At 41.8% G+C, this 14827-nt stretch overlaps 2 protein-coding genes across 4 annotated transcripts; both read right to left on the bottom strand.

The window, feature by feature from the left end:
* Positions 1-2575: 2575 nt before the first annotated feature.
* Positions 2576-7990, bottom strand: crfb4 (cytokine receptor family member b4). The gene is given in 8 exon segments (XM_069154413.1): positions 2576-3270; positions 3407-3552; positions 4802-4952; positions 5046-5200; positions 5638-5810; positions 7332-7369; positions 7371-7456; positions 7891-7990. Coding segments are annotated over 8 exon segments (951 nt in total). The 5' UTR covers positions 7949-7990; the 3' UTR covers positions 2576-3126.
* Positions 7991-8460: 470 nt separating this feature from the next.
* LOC138201176 (interferon alpha/beta receptor 2-like) lies at positions 8461-14782 on the bottom strand. Of its 3 annotated transcripts, none has more exons than XM_069154408.1 (7): positions 14624-14782; positions 14291-14423; positions 13195-13370; positions 12456-12616; positions 10191-10353; positions 9988-10109; positions 8461-9140 (listed from the first exon to the last, which is right to left on the bottom strand). In XM_069154408.1, exons 1-7 carry the CDS (start codon positions 14658-14660, stop codon positions 8952-8954), a joined length of 981 nt encoding a protein of 326 aa, XP_069010509.1. In that variant the 5' UTR covers positions 14661-14782; the 3' UTR covers positions 8461-8951. The 3 variants fall into 3 exon arrangements, with proteins under 3 accessions (XP_069010509.1, XP_069010510.1, XP_069010511.1); XM_069154409.1 differs by having other exon boundaries at positions 13195-13367; XM_069154410.1 differs by having other exon boundaries at positions 9048-9231.
* Between the last annotated feature and the right edge of the window lie 45 nt (positions 14783-14827).

Raw genomic sequence — 14827 nt, 5'->3', positions numbered from 1 at the left:
CCCGCCCCTCTTCTCCGACTTGCTGCCTGGATGCGCTCTTCCGGTGGGGCTTCAAAATAAAAGACGTCAAATTATTTTTCCATGAAGGTTCACCGTGTCAAATGCAGCAGAAAGGTCAAAAAGGATCAGGACAGAGGAGAAAGAGGCTGCTCTAGCGGTGTGAAGCTGCTCAGAGACAGCAAGGAGGGCACAGAATACAAATAGAGGTAGTAAATATATATTGTATATAATATATATATAATATATATAGATATATACTGTACTGTATATACTGTGCATTTTATATTTAATTTTTTTTTTTTACTGCTATTTTATTGCTTTTTATTATTCTATTATTATCTTATTGCTTCCTGTATGCTGCTGTAGCGAAAAAAAATTTCCCCTTGGGGATTAATAAAGTAACTACCTACCTACCTACCTACCTAGTAAAAGTATAAAAAAGTACAGTATATACAAATAAAATAGAATTAAATTCAATTAAATTAAACAACCAAATCTAAAATAAAATAAATACAAAATTGCGCAATTTTAGTATTCTGCAGAAATGATTGTCAGAAATTGTATCGTCATCTTGCCAGTTTCCCCAAAATTTCCAGTTAGTAATGTGGTGGAAATCTGGAAATGATGAGTCTGAGTCGAGATTTGTCTTTACGGTTCTTTAGTCAAAGCTTTCTGCAGAAAGGTTCAGACAATACAGAGTACAGAGAATCTGTGAAAGTCTGACTCAGAGCGCAGTGTGTGTGTCATTTTTATAGAGTTAACGATCCCGTTGTCCTCGGGTCAAAATGACCCGCAGCTGTGTTCAACCAAGTTCTATTTTATAAAAATATAAAAATATAGAAATATTTTTATATTTTTTGGGATCATTGGTGATCATTCTTTAAAGAAACCCTCACAGCCTCCTTGTCACCAATGATCCCCATAAATATGAAAATGAAATAGAACTTGGTTGAACACAGCTGTGGGTCATTTTGACCAAAGGACAACGGGAGGGTTGACCGCACCTTGCTCAGATCGGCCCTGTGCTGGTCTGATAACAAGCTGCGGGGGGATACAGTCAACTCCCTCGCATGCAAGAGGAACAAAAATGTGCTCGTTAGATATGGTTAGGCTTATATGAGAACACAGTTACTGTAAATACAGTACAGTAGTACAGGTTTATATAGGGACACAGGTAGACACAGTTTTTCCGTGATTACTGTTAGGATATCACAGCACTTAAGAAAAAGGAGAACAAGCACTGAGTTTGTTAAATGCATTGGTTGGCCAAAACAAAGAAGGAGCCAAATGTTCCCCACGGGGCCCCAAAATGGTCTCCTCTGCTTTACAGTATTTGTCTTTGACACAGAATATTTGTGACTAGATAACCAAGAATCACAAAATATTCACAGTAATGTTTTTTCCAGTGGTACATCTGCAGCTTGATGAAGGTTGAGGCAAGGAGAGTTGGAGAGTTGCCTTTGGCTGTCTTCACTCTAACCGACCGATTTTTCAAGAAAATAAAGGCCCAAACACTTCCATGTTTCTGATCATATTTCCTCATTGGGGATTTCAAAGGTATGTAGTAAATTGACAGATTGAATAAAGTAGTGTTGGAAATAACTTTAATAGGTTTTTTTTTTAGTTATTTTATTTCATTTTTTTTTTACCTTGGCACTGCATAAAAACAGACACGGATTTACAGTGGAAATCACTGCATGAGCTCAGGAACATTTCCACACTTTTTGTTTGATGTTTAAAGTCTCATCCACAAATGCAGGTTAAAACTCAGTAAATGACCAGTGAACCAGGTGTACAGCACATCTTACAGGAAAAAAATATATTTTTGTGGAAAGTCAAATGTCAAATTCCCTGACTGTCACTGACTAAAAATGAATTTCCATGACCTATAATGAAGGAAAAACAGTTATCTTTGTGTTAATCAGACAAAATGCAGCCACATTATTTTATTCCCAGCAGTTTGTGAGCTTTATTTACTAGTTGACGGGCGTTTCTCTGCCAAAACACAGCGTCGTTTTTGAGCCGAAGCGCTTGAAATGTTGATTTTCCTGCATGTTTGCCTTCGTTGCTGACTGAAATGATTTTTGTAAACAAGTTCGATAACACCAGATAGAAAAATACTGCAGGGAGAATATAACAGTGTGATCACATTTAAACTAAACACCATGTTTTTCCAGGGAAAAAAATGATCCAACCCCCTGATTTTAATGCCTGGAAGAGATGTTTTATAACTCCAGGATATTCCAGAAATTCCAGGAAATAGCGGGAACCTGCTGTTTGTAGGGTTATTATTTATAATTTTTTTACTTTATGCATCCTGTTGAGAGAGTTTAATCTGAACGCTGCTTCAACGGGAAGATGAAACTCAAGGAAATCAAACCTTTCCTACAGAGGAGGAAACACGATCAATACGTCTGATCAGCTGCAGTTCGATTGATCAACTCTGGAATATTTCTTCTCCGGTTTACGCGTCAGAACATTTTTAAATGTTTTCCAAAATCCTTCAAACTTCCTCATTATTTACATGAAAGTGTGACACAGTAAAACCAAATGAACCCAACATGAACACACCAACTCATAGCAAAACTTTATTTAAGCTTGACTGAGTAAAAACATAAATACTTCGTGTTTGTTTGCTGACTGACACACGTCCAGTCTGAGCTTCTATCACTACCGATTCCTCCATTTACTTTCATTGAGAAAAACCTTCAAAATGCCACAACGGGGGCACGTTAATCCATGTCTGCTTCTCACAATGCACCGATCGCACACAGGTCCGCAGCCGTATTTTCACAGTATCACTATCAGAGTGGGCGGCGAGCGGCGCGGTGCGCCGTGCCGTGCTCCTTCAGTTAATTACAGTCTTCTGCTGCGACCGTAGAGCTCATAAATACGCCACCTGGATGAGGCCTCCATCCTCTACCGGCTCGTCTCTGCAGCTCCACACCTGCCTCCAGGAATAATGTGGGATTCGTCGCCTTAAAACTCAAAGGTCAAGCGAGAACTGACCACGTCAGAGTCTTTAAAAGTTGCCCCAGCCGGTGATCTCTAACGAGTCCCACCTGACTGCAGCCTGCAGCCCTTTTCCTCCTCCACCTTCCACCTCTCCTCCACCGTGACTTCGGGCTACTCGCTGCAGCTGCTCCCTGCTGCCTCCAGAGGGAGCCTTTCCTCCACAGCAACGATGCTGACAGGGTGGTAGACCTCCTCGACTGGGTGCGAGTCCCGCATGGCCAGGTAAATGGTCGAGTTGAGTGGCACCAGCATCGTCTGTGGAGGTGGGGGGAGTGGGAGGGGGCGTGGGAGTGGGAGGGGGAGGGGGGGTGAATCAGTCATTACAAACAACCTCGTGCACTAAAATCAGTGCAGACACATAAATAAAAAACACAACAACAACAACACACACATCTTTGAGGTACTCCGGCAGCGTATCTTTGGGACAGAGAAACTGGTAGATTTTCCTCCAGTACACCACGGCGAGCACCACCACGACCAGCGCCGTCACCATGACGACGAACGCCACCACGGCCGCCACCCACGGAGCTTCTTCTTCTGCAAAACAACCAGATAGACAACGGCTTTAAATCCTGTGTGACTCGCCGTCAAACTCACACGTGAAATCCTGTAAATATTTTTGTCCAGCTTCGTACACAGACAACATCGAAGCTGCAGGCAGCAACAGGCAAATATGACCACAAAAATGGAATATAAACAAACACAAGCTGATATTACAGTTAATACAGTTAATGTCTGACTCATATGGTTTTTACTGTTATTAGCGGATTTTGACGTGATTTTTTTTGAGTGATTTATACTTTTTATTGTGTTGTTTTGATCAATTTAACCTGTAAGGTGTCTTTGAGTATCTTGAAAAGCGCTATATAAAAATAACAATTTATGATTAGTATTATTATGATTATTTTTGTTACACAAAAATGAATATTTTCTATATATTGTAGTCGCTGCTGTGGTTTTTTACAAAAAAAACTGGCAGCTTTCAGGATGTTGTAGACTCGGGAATTAAATCATCTCGTCACAAATCTAAAGCGAGAGTGACATTACACGTCAAGTTCAGTTCAGTATTTCAGCCGTCACCATCTTTGATAGTTCGGAGCAGTTTGGAGCAGGAATTAACCATATTTGGATAATGTGGGGGGAGGAGCCAGCGGTGGATCTGACTGATCTGATTGGAAACCTGACGATACTACATCCCCCCCACCGATAGCTGTAACATGACTGCACCACAGGCCTGTCAATCAAACAGACACACCCCCAAAAACAGGTCTTTTTGAATCCTATTTTCTAATGAATGAGGGATTATTTTTATATGGACCTCCAGAAAACTAATAAGAAGGAGTGACTTTAACTAACAACACCGAGATAACTGCTGGAGACATTTTATTGACCTTGTATTTGAAGAGAGAAGTTGAATAGGAGTCTATGGAACCGGAGGCTTTTTGGAGCCGACCTCTAGTAGCACTCGGTGACATTGCAGTTTAAGAAACTTCTGCATCAGAACCATTTTTCAGACCCGGAAGCTACGAACACTTTTATATTCAGTCTACGATCTGAACTGGCTCTGAGACATGAAGGTCAGTTCCAGAAAGTTTCTTCAGAAACCATTAAAACTCCATGATCAAACTGTCTCTGAGGAGTGAGTGAGGTTTGCTGGCAGTACAATTAATCTTTTATATTCTGACATAATTTTGGATGGCTGACCGATGACTGATTTTCGGCACTGGCACATCAAATCCTTTTAGGCGGATTCAGGATTTGCTGACTCGCCGGTAAAGATGCCTACCATTGGTGGTGCTCTCACAGACGATGGCACTGGGCTCGCTGGGGTTGACGTTCCTGTCCGTGAGGATTATGACCTGGATGCAGTACTTGCTCCAGGGCTCCAGGTCGTTCAGGACCACCCGGTTCTGTTGGAGGTTGCCGATGCTTCTGGTCTGCAAGGAAAGCAGCAGAGAAAAGAAGTTGGTCCAACAAACTCCAACTCCCACAATCCTCCCACAGACGTCCGCAGGGGGGGGGGGACCGACCTTTTCTCTCTGGTCGTCCTTCCAGTACGTGATGTTGTAGGTGGCCACGCTGTACATGTGCCTCAGCGGCGAGATCATGAACTGCGGATCTATAATGCTCACTTCCAGAGTCGCCTTGTTGGAGAGGAGAGACACGCCGGGCGGACCGATGACGCCTGAGGAGGAAGACGAGGAGAGAAGAACATATACGCATGAAACGGGAGGTAAAAGCTGACAAACCGCTTGTAGATAAAGCAGCAAAGGAAAGTAGGAAAGTAGAGCTCAGAGTTTAATTATGGAAATTGCACGGCTCCGTGAGGACTTCTGTAAATCCAGAGTTATATTTTATATATATATATATATATATATATTATTGAATCTGTAAATATCTGTTAGCTGGGTGCTAATCAGATCGTGTACTATGAACTTTTGTTGTTGTTTTTGCATTAACTTTTAATAGAGCAAAAGTTCATCAGAATAACTTCCACAAAATATTCTAAATCCATCCATTAAACAATGTATTCAAATGTTTTTTTTCCCCGGTAATAAAAAAACGACACGTGTGCCGAGTTTCAGACTGAATACGAAGAGTTTTTTTTTTGTTTTCACTCACTGTCTTTGTCCAAGGTGATCTCGTTGCTCTGCACCCAGGAGGAGCTCTTGGCTCCGAGCTGCGCCCGAACTCGGCCCGAATACCTCCCGTACACGGTGACGTTGAAGGAGGTGAAGTCACACTGGAGGCCGGAGGTGTTCACGCAGCCGGGTCGGTACTCCGTGACTGAACTCCTGAGACAACAAACACGCACTTCTGACATCACACATCTTCAGTTTTAAGTGTTTGGGACAACAAAATACACACAAAAAAAAAAGAAGAAAAAAACCCTCGATAGTTCGACTGTGGGGAGAAACACCAAGAGAGACAGTGTGTGTGTTTTAAAGTGTGTTTCCGTGTGTCAATACTCTTTTTTTTAAATTACTTTTTAATTAATCCAAATTATCCTCTGACATTTGGTCTATTTTTTGTGAATATGCATTGAAAACATGTTACGACCACCTTAACACATTATTATACTCATACTGTTTTTTTATGGCTCATATGTTATCAAACTATTTAAACTTCCAGCAGAGCAGCATTAGCATTCATCTTCATTTACTGTTTTTTTGGGCGGGGGACTTTTAGACTCCTTTTTTTAATTTTTTTTTTATATTTTGCTGTTTTGGTTTTTCCAACAGTCGCCATCGTGGCCACGTAGCAGACAGTAAAGTATTTTCAAACTGTTCAAAATGTTTCACTAAGTACCACTGTACATTTTTGGGGGTAAAATAACCAAACAAAGCTGCAGATGTGTTGGCGTTAACGGTGATTTGAGACGACACAACTCCGTTTAAAGTCACGCAAAACGCAACTAAGTGCAAGTATATAGACGGAGGTGCGGTCAACCAATCACATCTTCCTCGAGTCCGAAAGAACCCTCGTGTCAAATTTGAATTTCCTCTAACGCGATTGGACGAAAGGGGTCGAAAGGTCACGATGACTTTGACCTTTGACCCCCAAAATCTAGTCAGTACGTCTAAGCGTTTCCGCCAATTGTGAAGGAATTCCCTCGATTGCGTCCTTGGAGATTTGTCCCGAGAAAGAACGACCTCAAAAACAACACTGTCCAGCAAAAACCAAAACAATCCAACATAGGATGAAAAACCTAAGATAGATGATAGTTCTCTATAAGTAGGTCACAACGAACAACACCTTCTACATTCCTGCAGAAGTAGACCAACCTTTTGTTTGTCTTTTATCATGACTCAGTCACGTTTTTTATGTCACAAGAGAAGATTCATAACAAGAAAAGTCTCGAATGTCACGGCGGCATCTGATTAACAGAAACCCAAAGCTCTGCTCTCTAATCATTTATTTTAACAGGAAGTAAAATGTTCTTTACCGGAGAAGCGGAACCACACAAATAATGAAGCACATTATCACCTATTCATACGCAAAGCAGCGTTAAACCAGCTGGAAAGGACCGAGTGAATCTCTGAGTGAGGTCAGACAACTTCAAACGTGAAACACTGGGAGATTTTTTAAATAAATAACCGGCACTGCTGGCTGGAAACCAGCAATTAACTGGAATTTTTTTTTTTTTTTTTTTTTTTTTTTTTTTTATCAATCAAATCCTTTGTTTCTTAACCATCTGTTTCCAGCTCTTTAAATGTGAATAATCTGTTGGTTTGTGTTGTCATTTTTCATTACTTTTCTGACATTTTTTTAGTCTAACTTATGATTCTATTGACGAATAAACCGCATGGACTCACCTGTACTCGGTGGTGTAGGTCAGGCCGTCGCCCCCCCCCCTCGGGTCGGTCCCACCTCAGCACCAGGTTCATGTTGTAGGAGGTCAGGCGGACATTGGAGGGTCCGCTGAGGAGTCCCGACACCGCTGCACAGATCCAAAGTACACAGTCAGTTTACATAACTACTACTGCCGTTGTTGTTTTTACTACCTCAGTCCAGGGGGTTCAAAGTTCACACCTCTTATTCCTTTTGATTAAAAGAAAAGCTTCTGGTTCCCCGGATGCATATTTAGTCAGCTGATCACCTTTCAAGCCACAAAAACACCTGTTTTTAAATTCACATAAAATAAATTCAGTTGAAAGGTGTTGAAATATCCTTCAATTCATCTACTTGTAAATATTATTAAACTAACAGCGGCCTGAAGTTCTCGCCTGCAGTGTTTTATCCAGGTAGGACAGTTAATGATCCGCGCACGCACACACACACACACACACACGCTGTAAATCAGCGGATCGATTAAAAAACAAACAGAAAAAAGCGACTTTTTTCTTCTCCTCTTTTTTTTTTTTTTTTTTTTACCTGTGGACCCGCACAGAGATGAAAACACGAGGACAAAGACACAAACAGCAGCGGGCATGTTATCCGTTCACTGTCATGTAGTCCGGCAGAGTGTGTGAGAGTGTGTGTGTGTGTTTGTTTCCTGGTAGCGTTCAGTGACAGAAGGCGGGGAAGTACGCGGAAACGAAACTTCTCTTGCGCAGAAGAACGTGCGCGTTTCAAGGAATCCAAGAGTCGCAGTCTGCCTTTAAATGTCCAACAATCACACCTACACTCATATTATACGGGTAAATTAATTCCATCATTGATTTATGTGTCTGTGTGTGTTTGTGTGTGTGTGTGTGTGTGTGTGCGCCCCCGTTTTGTTTTGGCTTTTTTTTTGTTTAACTGTCTGTGGTTCGTTTTCGCTACTAGAAATTAACCATACAGGAGGACAGACCTATGGTGGATCTGCTCTGTAATAATATAAATAATCTCGTCATTAATTACATATTGGACATTTGTTTGGACAATTCCAAACCGAAACAGCTGTAATGTAACTGCCACTTTTTTTTTTTTTTTTTAGTCAAACAACAACTTGAGTCGATTCAATTTAACTTTGAAATCATTTATTAGAACATAAAAAAGACAACTGGTAAATATTGGCAGGCAAGAGTATGCAAAATCTAACAACTGCTGAAACGCTATACTGGACGCGAGGGACTCACTACCGCCCCCTAACGTACAAAGTGGTATTGCAAGACGGTGCTCAAAATCGTACAGATTTGCGCCTTTAAAACTGTAACAATGCTTCAAATATGTAATAACTGATGTTTGTAAAATCTCAATCTGAGATTAAATAAATGTAGTGAAAATATTTAAATAAAGTAAATTTGAATAAGAAATGATGATCTATTCATGATAATAAATCTCCAAGATGTCTGTTAATTTATTCTGTTTTTTTTATTAAGAAAATAATTGTGAAAAGCTTTCCAGTTTTATAACAATGGGAACACATAATCAGGTGCTGTGATATCTTGGTGTTCAGTGGGGTCAAAGGTCATATTTTTCTCCTCGTAAATGCCAAGTTTCGACGAGAACTCTCAGAACCCGTCGGTCGAATCAGACGCATCCAAACAAGCTCCTGCGGTCGTCCGGCCTCCGTCCGGTCCGTCTGAGCTTCCTCTCAGACAGTTGGAGGAGTCGTTGTCAAGCAGCTGAGAGGCCGAGCCGTAACCCGAGAGGTCGGGCGGCGCACTCCCACAGTTCAGGCCTCGGAGGAGGAAGTACGACTGCAGATAAGAGAGCCAGACTCAAACAAGCTCGCCGATAATAGTAACTCGTCTTCAAGTCTCATTAGGGCTGTTTAGGAGCCTCCGATAACTGCAAAGGATCAGACAGAAAAGTTCCTACAATAAGAGTTTTTACTCTAATCGGAGAAAACAGTTCATGTGTCAGGGACTAATTTTAGCACATTTATATCTGGTGAGTATTTCAGGCAAGCAGGGCGGTGGATACGAGTCAATTCAATTTAGAGCTGGAAGGAAAAACTCCCTTTTAACAGGAATAAAAACCTTCAACAGCTGGAAGGAAAAACTTCCATTTAAAAGGAATAAAAACCTTCAACAGCTGGTTTTAACAGAAATGATGGGAATGAAAAAGAAAAACTAGCTTTAAACAGGATTAAAACATCGGACAGCTGGAAGGAAAAACTCCCTTTTAGCATTAATAAAACCAGCAGGAAAGGACATTTCCCTTTTTAACAGGAATAAAAGCTCCAGCAGCTAGAGTGAAAAACTCTCTTTTAAAAGGAATAAAACGGATGACAGCTGGAAGGACAAAATCGCTTTAAAAATGAAGATATGTCCGACAGCGGGAAGGAAAAAATGTCTTTTTAACAAGTACAAAAAAAAAAAAAAAAAAAAAAAAAAAAGCTTTTAAAAGGATAAAAACCTTCGACAGCAAAAACTCCTTTTTTTTAACAAGAATTAACAGGAATAATCTCTACGAAAACAAGCAGCAAAGGCATCGGAGACACTACGAGCAGGTGAAGTATTTCTTTTTTTTTTTTTTTGGAGAAAACTTTACAGCTGATGATGAACAGTCAATTTTTCAGGGCGCAGCAGCCGGATGTGTTACCAGAGATCCGGGAAAGCGCCGCCGGAGCGAGTCGAAGCTCAGCTGACCGCCGTGGACGACCAGCACCGTGAAGAGCAGCGCCAGCACGGAGAAGGCGCCTATCAGGCCGAAGACCACGTGCACTGTGAATATTAACCAACAACATAACTATTTTGTATTCGGCGCGGTGGGATGCTGTGACGGTGCAAACGGCAGTGACGTACGCGAGCTTTGGGCCGGAGGAGGGCTGGTGAGGGCGCAGCGGGGCGCACTGGAGACGGCTTTGGAGCTGAAGAGCGACTTGACGGAGACGGTCACGCAGTACTCCACGCCGGACTGCAGGTACGTGATCACCGTCTCCTCCTTGTAAGGCAGACTCAGCGAGAACTGAAAACACAGGCAGAGATACCAAGCGACGGTTTTTTATTTCCAGGTAAACACCTCCCACACGTGACCCGAGACGAGGTCGGGTTTGCGCGTTCAGGATGTTGCGGAGAGAGAAAGTGTCTGTCTTAAAAAAAAAAACGTAACCGTAAAAGCAAAACCAGTTTTCTCAGAATACAGAAACAACAACAGCCTCCGCCAGAAGTTCTCGGTACTCGTTTTAATACACTTTTTATGACATGTAAATGAAAAATACAATTTGTAAAAATGCTGCTGTTCGTTTTCTTTCGGCCACAAAGTAAGAGAAAGAACTTTTTCTGTTTAGAATTTTCAGATTAAAATGGAAAGTTTGAGAAACAAAAGTCGACATTTCAAGATGAAAGTCGCAAATGTTATTTGGTCTTTACACTCAAAATGTGGCGCTCTTTTCTGTCTGACTCCAGCTCACCATTTGCTTTAATTACATTCCTTGTAATTCCAGAGAAACTGTTTCAGTAGAAAAAAACATAGTGATGCTCGTTATTTTCCTGGTTCAGTGTTGTTTTTCCCATAAAGGGCTGCCGACAGGCAGGTCATCAAAACAGGAAATGAACACGAATCACTGATGTCTGTCGGGTTAACTCTTCAGATTTCTAGTTTTAGTTTAGTAAAACATGCTGAAGAAAATAAAGTTTTGAACACGAACAGGAAACAGGGAGTAAACTCTGACAGCTTGACGTTTAAATATCAGAAGTTTAGCATCGACTGTCGGTTCTGATGTAAAAAAAAAACAGAGTTTAGGTTTTTGTTTTTGTTTTTCTCATCGAGGCCGAGTGTTTCCTTGAAGACAAGTCGCAGACAGGAAGACTAAAACCACAGTCAGAGAAAAAAAACACCAGCTGCCTGAGGGAACTCGAACGCCTCTCAGCTCGTGTGTTCTGCTCAACAATGTGAATTCCTCTGAGAGTTGCAGGCCGTGCTGTGATTTCTCCGTATTCCACGCTGCTGTTTCAGATCATCTAAACGCACACGACTTCAGATAAAACATGCAGATGTGGTTTCACGATATCTTATCAGGTTAACCTATCGTAGGGAGGATAAACAGCTCAGATTACTGCACCGCTGTGGTTTTTCAGTTTTAAAAAAAACAGTAGAAACACAGAACACGGACCCTATTACTGTCAAAACTCTTGTAATCTTCAAGGCAGACCGCTACGTGTCCCTGTTTGCTGCAAAAGGCCTCTGTGGAAAACAAAACTCATATTTTATGGTGTGGAGAATAAAAGCGAGACTTGTATCTCAAAAGGAAGCCGAAGCAGAAGTGTCTTAAGCTGCAATACCACTGAGTGCCACTAGACGTTGGCTCCAAAAAGCCTCCGGCTCCATAGACTATCATTCAACATCTCTCACCAAATACAAAGTCAATTAAAACTGCAAGTAGTGATATGCAGGCCCTTGCACGGTGCACATTGGGGAGCCGGCGGGTCGGGGCCACTAAAATAAAAAAACCCGTTGCCGGGAGACATTCGTGTACCAACTTTCATGAGTTCTTGAATATGATAAAGCCTCCAAAAATGCAGTTCTTTGCGGAGAAAAATAAGGAACGAAAAGAATAATAATTCCTTGGATAACAATAGGGATTTCACACCATCGGTGCTCGGGCCCTAATAAAATGTCTCCAGCAGTTATCTCGGTGTTGTTAGCTAAAGTCACTCCTTCTTATTCGTTTTCTGGAGGTCCATCTGGAAATAATAAAACATTCATTAAAAAACAAGCTTCAAAAAGACTATATTAATATGAAGCCTGTTACGTCCACCACACGAATTAACTTCAATATTCCCGCTACTTTTTGCTCTGTTTTTGGTCTCCGCCAACTAAATGCTCCGCTGCGTCCGTCTGCTGTTAATATCACATGATATCAACGCTGCACTGGTTTAGTGCAATTATTTATGTTTTACCCTTTTTTAATGTCACCTTTTTGTCTAAAAATCCATCGTGAAATGATTTATTATGAGGTATGTTTCAGCTCCCTGCAGGAAATACCGTGAATGAAAGAGTTTTTACTGGACTGCAAAACCAAAACCAAAATCCCCAAACAGTTCTCGATCTTTCAGCCGGACACGTACTTGCGCTCCGTCCCTGGTTCTCCGCACGTTGAAGATTAATTCTCTGTAGAGGTCTTTCAGCTGCGGGTTCTGCTGGAACGTCTTGACGGCAGGAAGTCGGAGCGTCAGGACCAAACAGTTCCCGCAGCCGGACACGGACACGTCGGGAGGTCCCAACACGGCTGTGGGAACAAATCAAATCTCAAGTCAACGTGGGAAGAGATTAGTTTCAGAATAAATCAATGAAGCAAAGATGCGAGAATGAAAGTTAATGGAATGGATTTGGTTGAATTAAGTAAAAGTAATAAATAGATGAAAGTAACAGATTAAATTGTCATCTAAAAAAAAAAAATCAGCTGAAGTGAAGGTTAAATGATAGAAGCAGCTATAGTTGATGGAAAACGGTTCAAAATTGTTTGCTAAATAGATAAATAGCTGAAACTTTTTTCATCGGAATAAAAATAAAATCGTAAGAACACAAACTGACCAAATAACAAAAAATGATATTTTAAAATGATTACTTCATGTATTGTTGTTAAAAAACCCTCCGGCTAAAAATCAAATAAAAATAGCACTTTGGGACCTGTGGGGAAAAAAACAAAAACATGAATCACTGGATTAATCCTTCCATACATTATTATAAATTATTGTTATACACGACCGGCGAGTACTGAAAAATGGGATTTAATAATAAATAATTGACCCCTCTGTGAGGAACATTTGAAACTTTTGAGTCATGTGAGTAAAGCCGGCGTCTCACTGTCGGACAGCGGCTGGAACAGCCCGGTTACGGTCCAACCAGACTTCTGGCCCGGCACGGCGGCCTGGACGCGGGCTTGGTAGTGGTCGAACGGGTCCTTGAAGGCCTTGGTGAGGTTACACGTCTGTCCGGCCGTCAGCTCCGAACACGACACAACCGGCCTCCACGAGCTCCTCCTCCAAATTGAAAAAAAAACAACCAACCAAACGCAGGCAAGAGTCACATGTCAATAACAATAAATCATTTACAGCCGAGTAAAAAGGAAACTTACATTGATTATGAAGATGGTTTCAAGTGCTCTATTACTCAGAAAGGGAAGTGCTGACTCAGAGACACTTCAGGGACCAAAATGAAACATGAAACTTATGAACTAGCTGTCAACAACTTTGGGACCGAAACATCTCCAACGACTCTTTTGATTGGATCGTCATGCAATTCAGTGACATCAAGGATGTTGATCCAAATCCTGATGATTGATTATTGGCTGTCGGCTTGGATTGACGGTAAATTACGATTTAAAATTTGCCACAGGTATCCATAGCGACCTGTCCGTCCTATCAGCGCCACCAACAGGTTGATTTTCAGTGAGAGAACTGCAGAACTAACGACAATCCCATCAGCCTCAGACCCAAAACATTAACATGAGCATGTGGTGTGGATGAACTTTGACCTGGGCAGTGCTGACCTTTGAGGTCGCAGCCAGTTGCTGTTTTCAAGACAAAACTAAACAAAACTGAGAACACAGCTGTAAAACAAAACTAAACTAAAGAAATATCAAAATATTAATGCATATTCCATATTGCCATATTTGCGCGAATTTTCAATTTTGCTAAAAGTCAACAGAAGCTCTTTGCAAAACAAAAAACAGCTTCATCAACAACAAAAACCTCCTCATTTACAATGTGCAAAACAAACCACGTGCTGGCTGAGCTTTTTAGGTGGAAAATGTAACAATTGAACCAAACCCGTGAGTCGACACATGAACCGAGAGCCAAATCGAAGACATTGAGGATGAAACCAAACCTCAACGATCCAAGATCTCAGCAAGGAGCTTCCTGTAAGGCCAGAGAGAGAAAAACCTCCGAGGATCCGGTACCTGGAGCGGAGGACCTCCACCGCGAAGCGGGCGTCGGAGGGCGTCCGGGGTCCCGGCAGGAAGCTCAGCGTGTGCTCCATGTTGAAGGAGGAGATGGAGGCGTTGGAGGGCGCCGGGAGGGAGACGCACGGCGCTGCAGAACAATCACAACTTCCCGTTATAAAATCTGCAACTAAACCTGCAAATTAAAAAGGGAGACTTCCTGCAGATTTACAACACCAAAATGCACAAATCTGATTGTAAAAGGTGTTAAAAAAAAAGAAAAAAAAAAAAAGAAATGCAGCGACGAGTCGTGGCGTTCGGAGGGCGGGGAGCGGAGCATTTTAGTTTTACCCAGGTGGAGGAGCAGGAGAAGCGTCCACAGCTCCATCGTCCCTCCATGGACTGTGTTGTGGCTCGCTGAGGAGGCTGCCGGGGGTTTTATTATAAAGCTGGAAGCTCTTGGCAGAACGCAGAGGGAGGGAAACAAACACAGCTATCACACACAGCTGCTGAGTTTCTGTTTCCCGTGAAGTCCCTCCCTGAACCTCAGATCAT

Source organism: Embiotoca jacksoni, unplaced genomic scaffold, assembly GCF_022577435.1.
Source record: "Embiotoca jacksoni isolate LCO1_2020_lvr unplaced genomic scaffold, fEmbJac1.0.p SCAF_2, whole genome shotgun sequence".
NCBI classification, from domain to species: Eukaryota; Metazoa; Chordata; class Actinopteri; family Embiotocidae; genus Embiotoca; species Embiotoca jacksoni.
This window is presented reverse-complemented; position numbering and strand designations above follow the sequence as displayed.

Bases quoted from the DNA above. Each gene is read 5' to 3' on its own strand.
- LOC138201176 (XM_069154408.1), bottom strand. From the start codon at position 14,660: ATGGAGCTGTGGACGCTTCTCCTGCTCCTCCACCTGG. The intron at 12,617-13,194 runs GTGAGACGCCGG...TTGTTCCCACAG, and splicing joins GTTCCAGCCGCTGTCCGACA to CCGTGTTGGGACCTCCCGAC. The intron at 10,354-12,455 runs GTACGTGTCCGG...CTGTGTTTTCAG, and splicing joins GAACCAGGGACGGAGCGCAA to TTCTCGCTGAGTCTGCCTTA.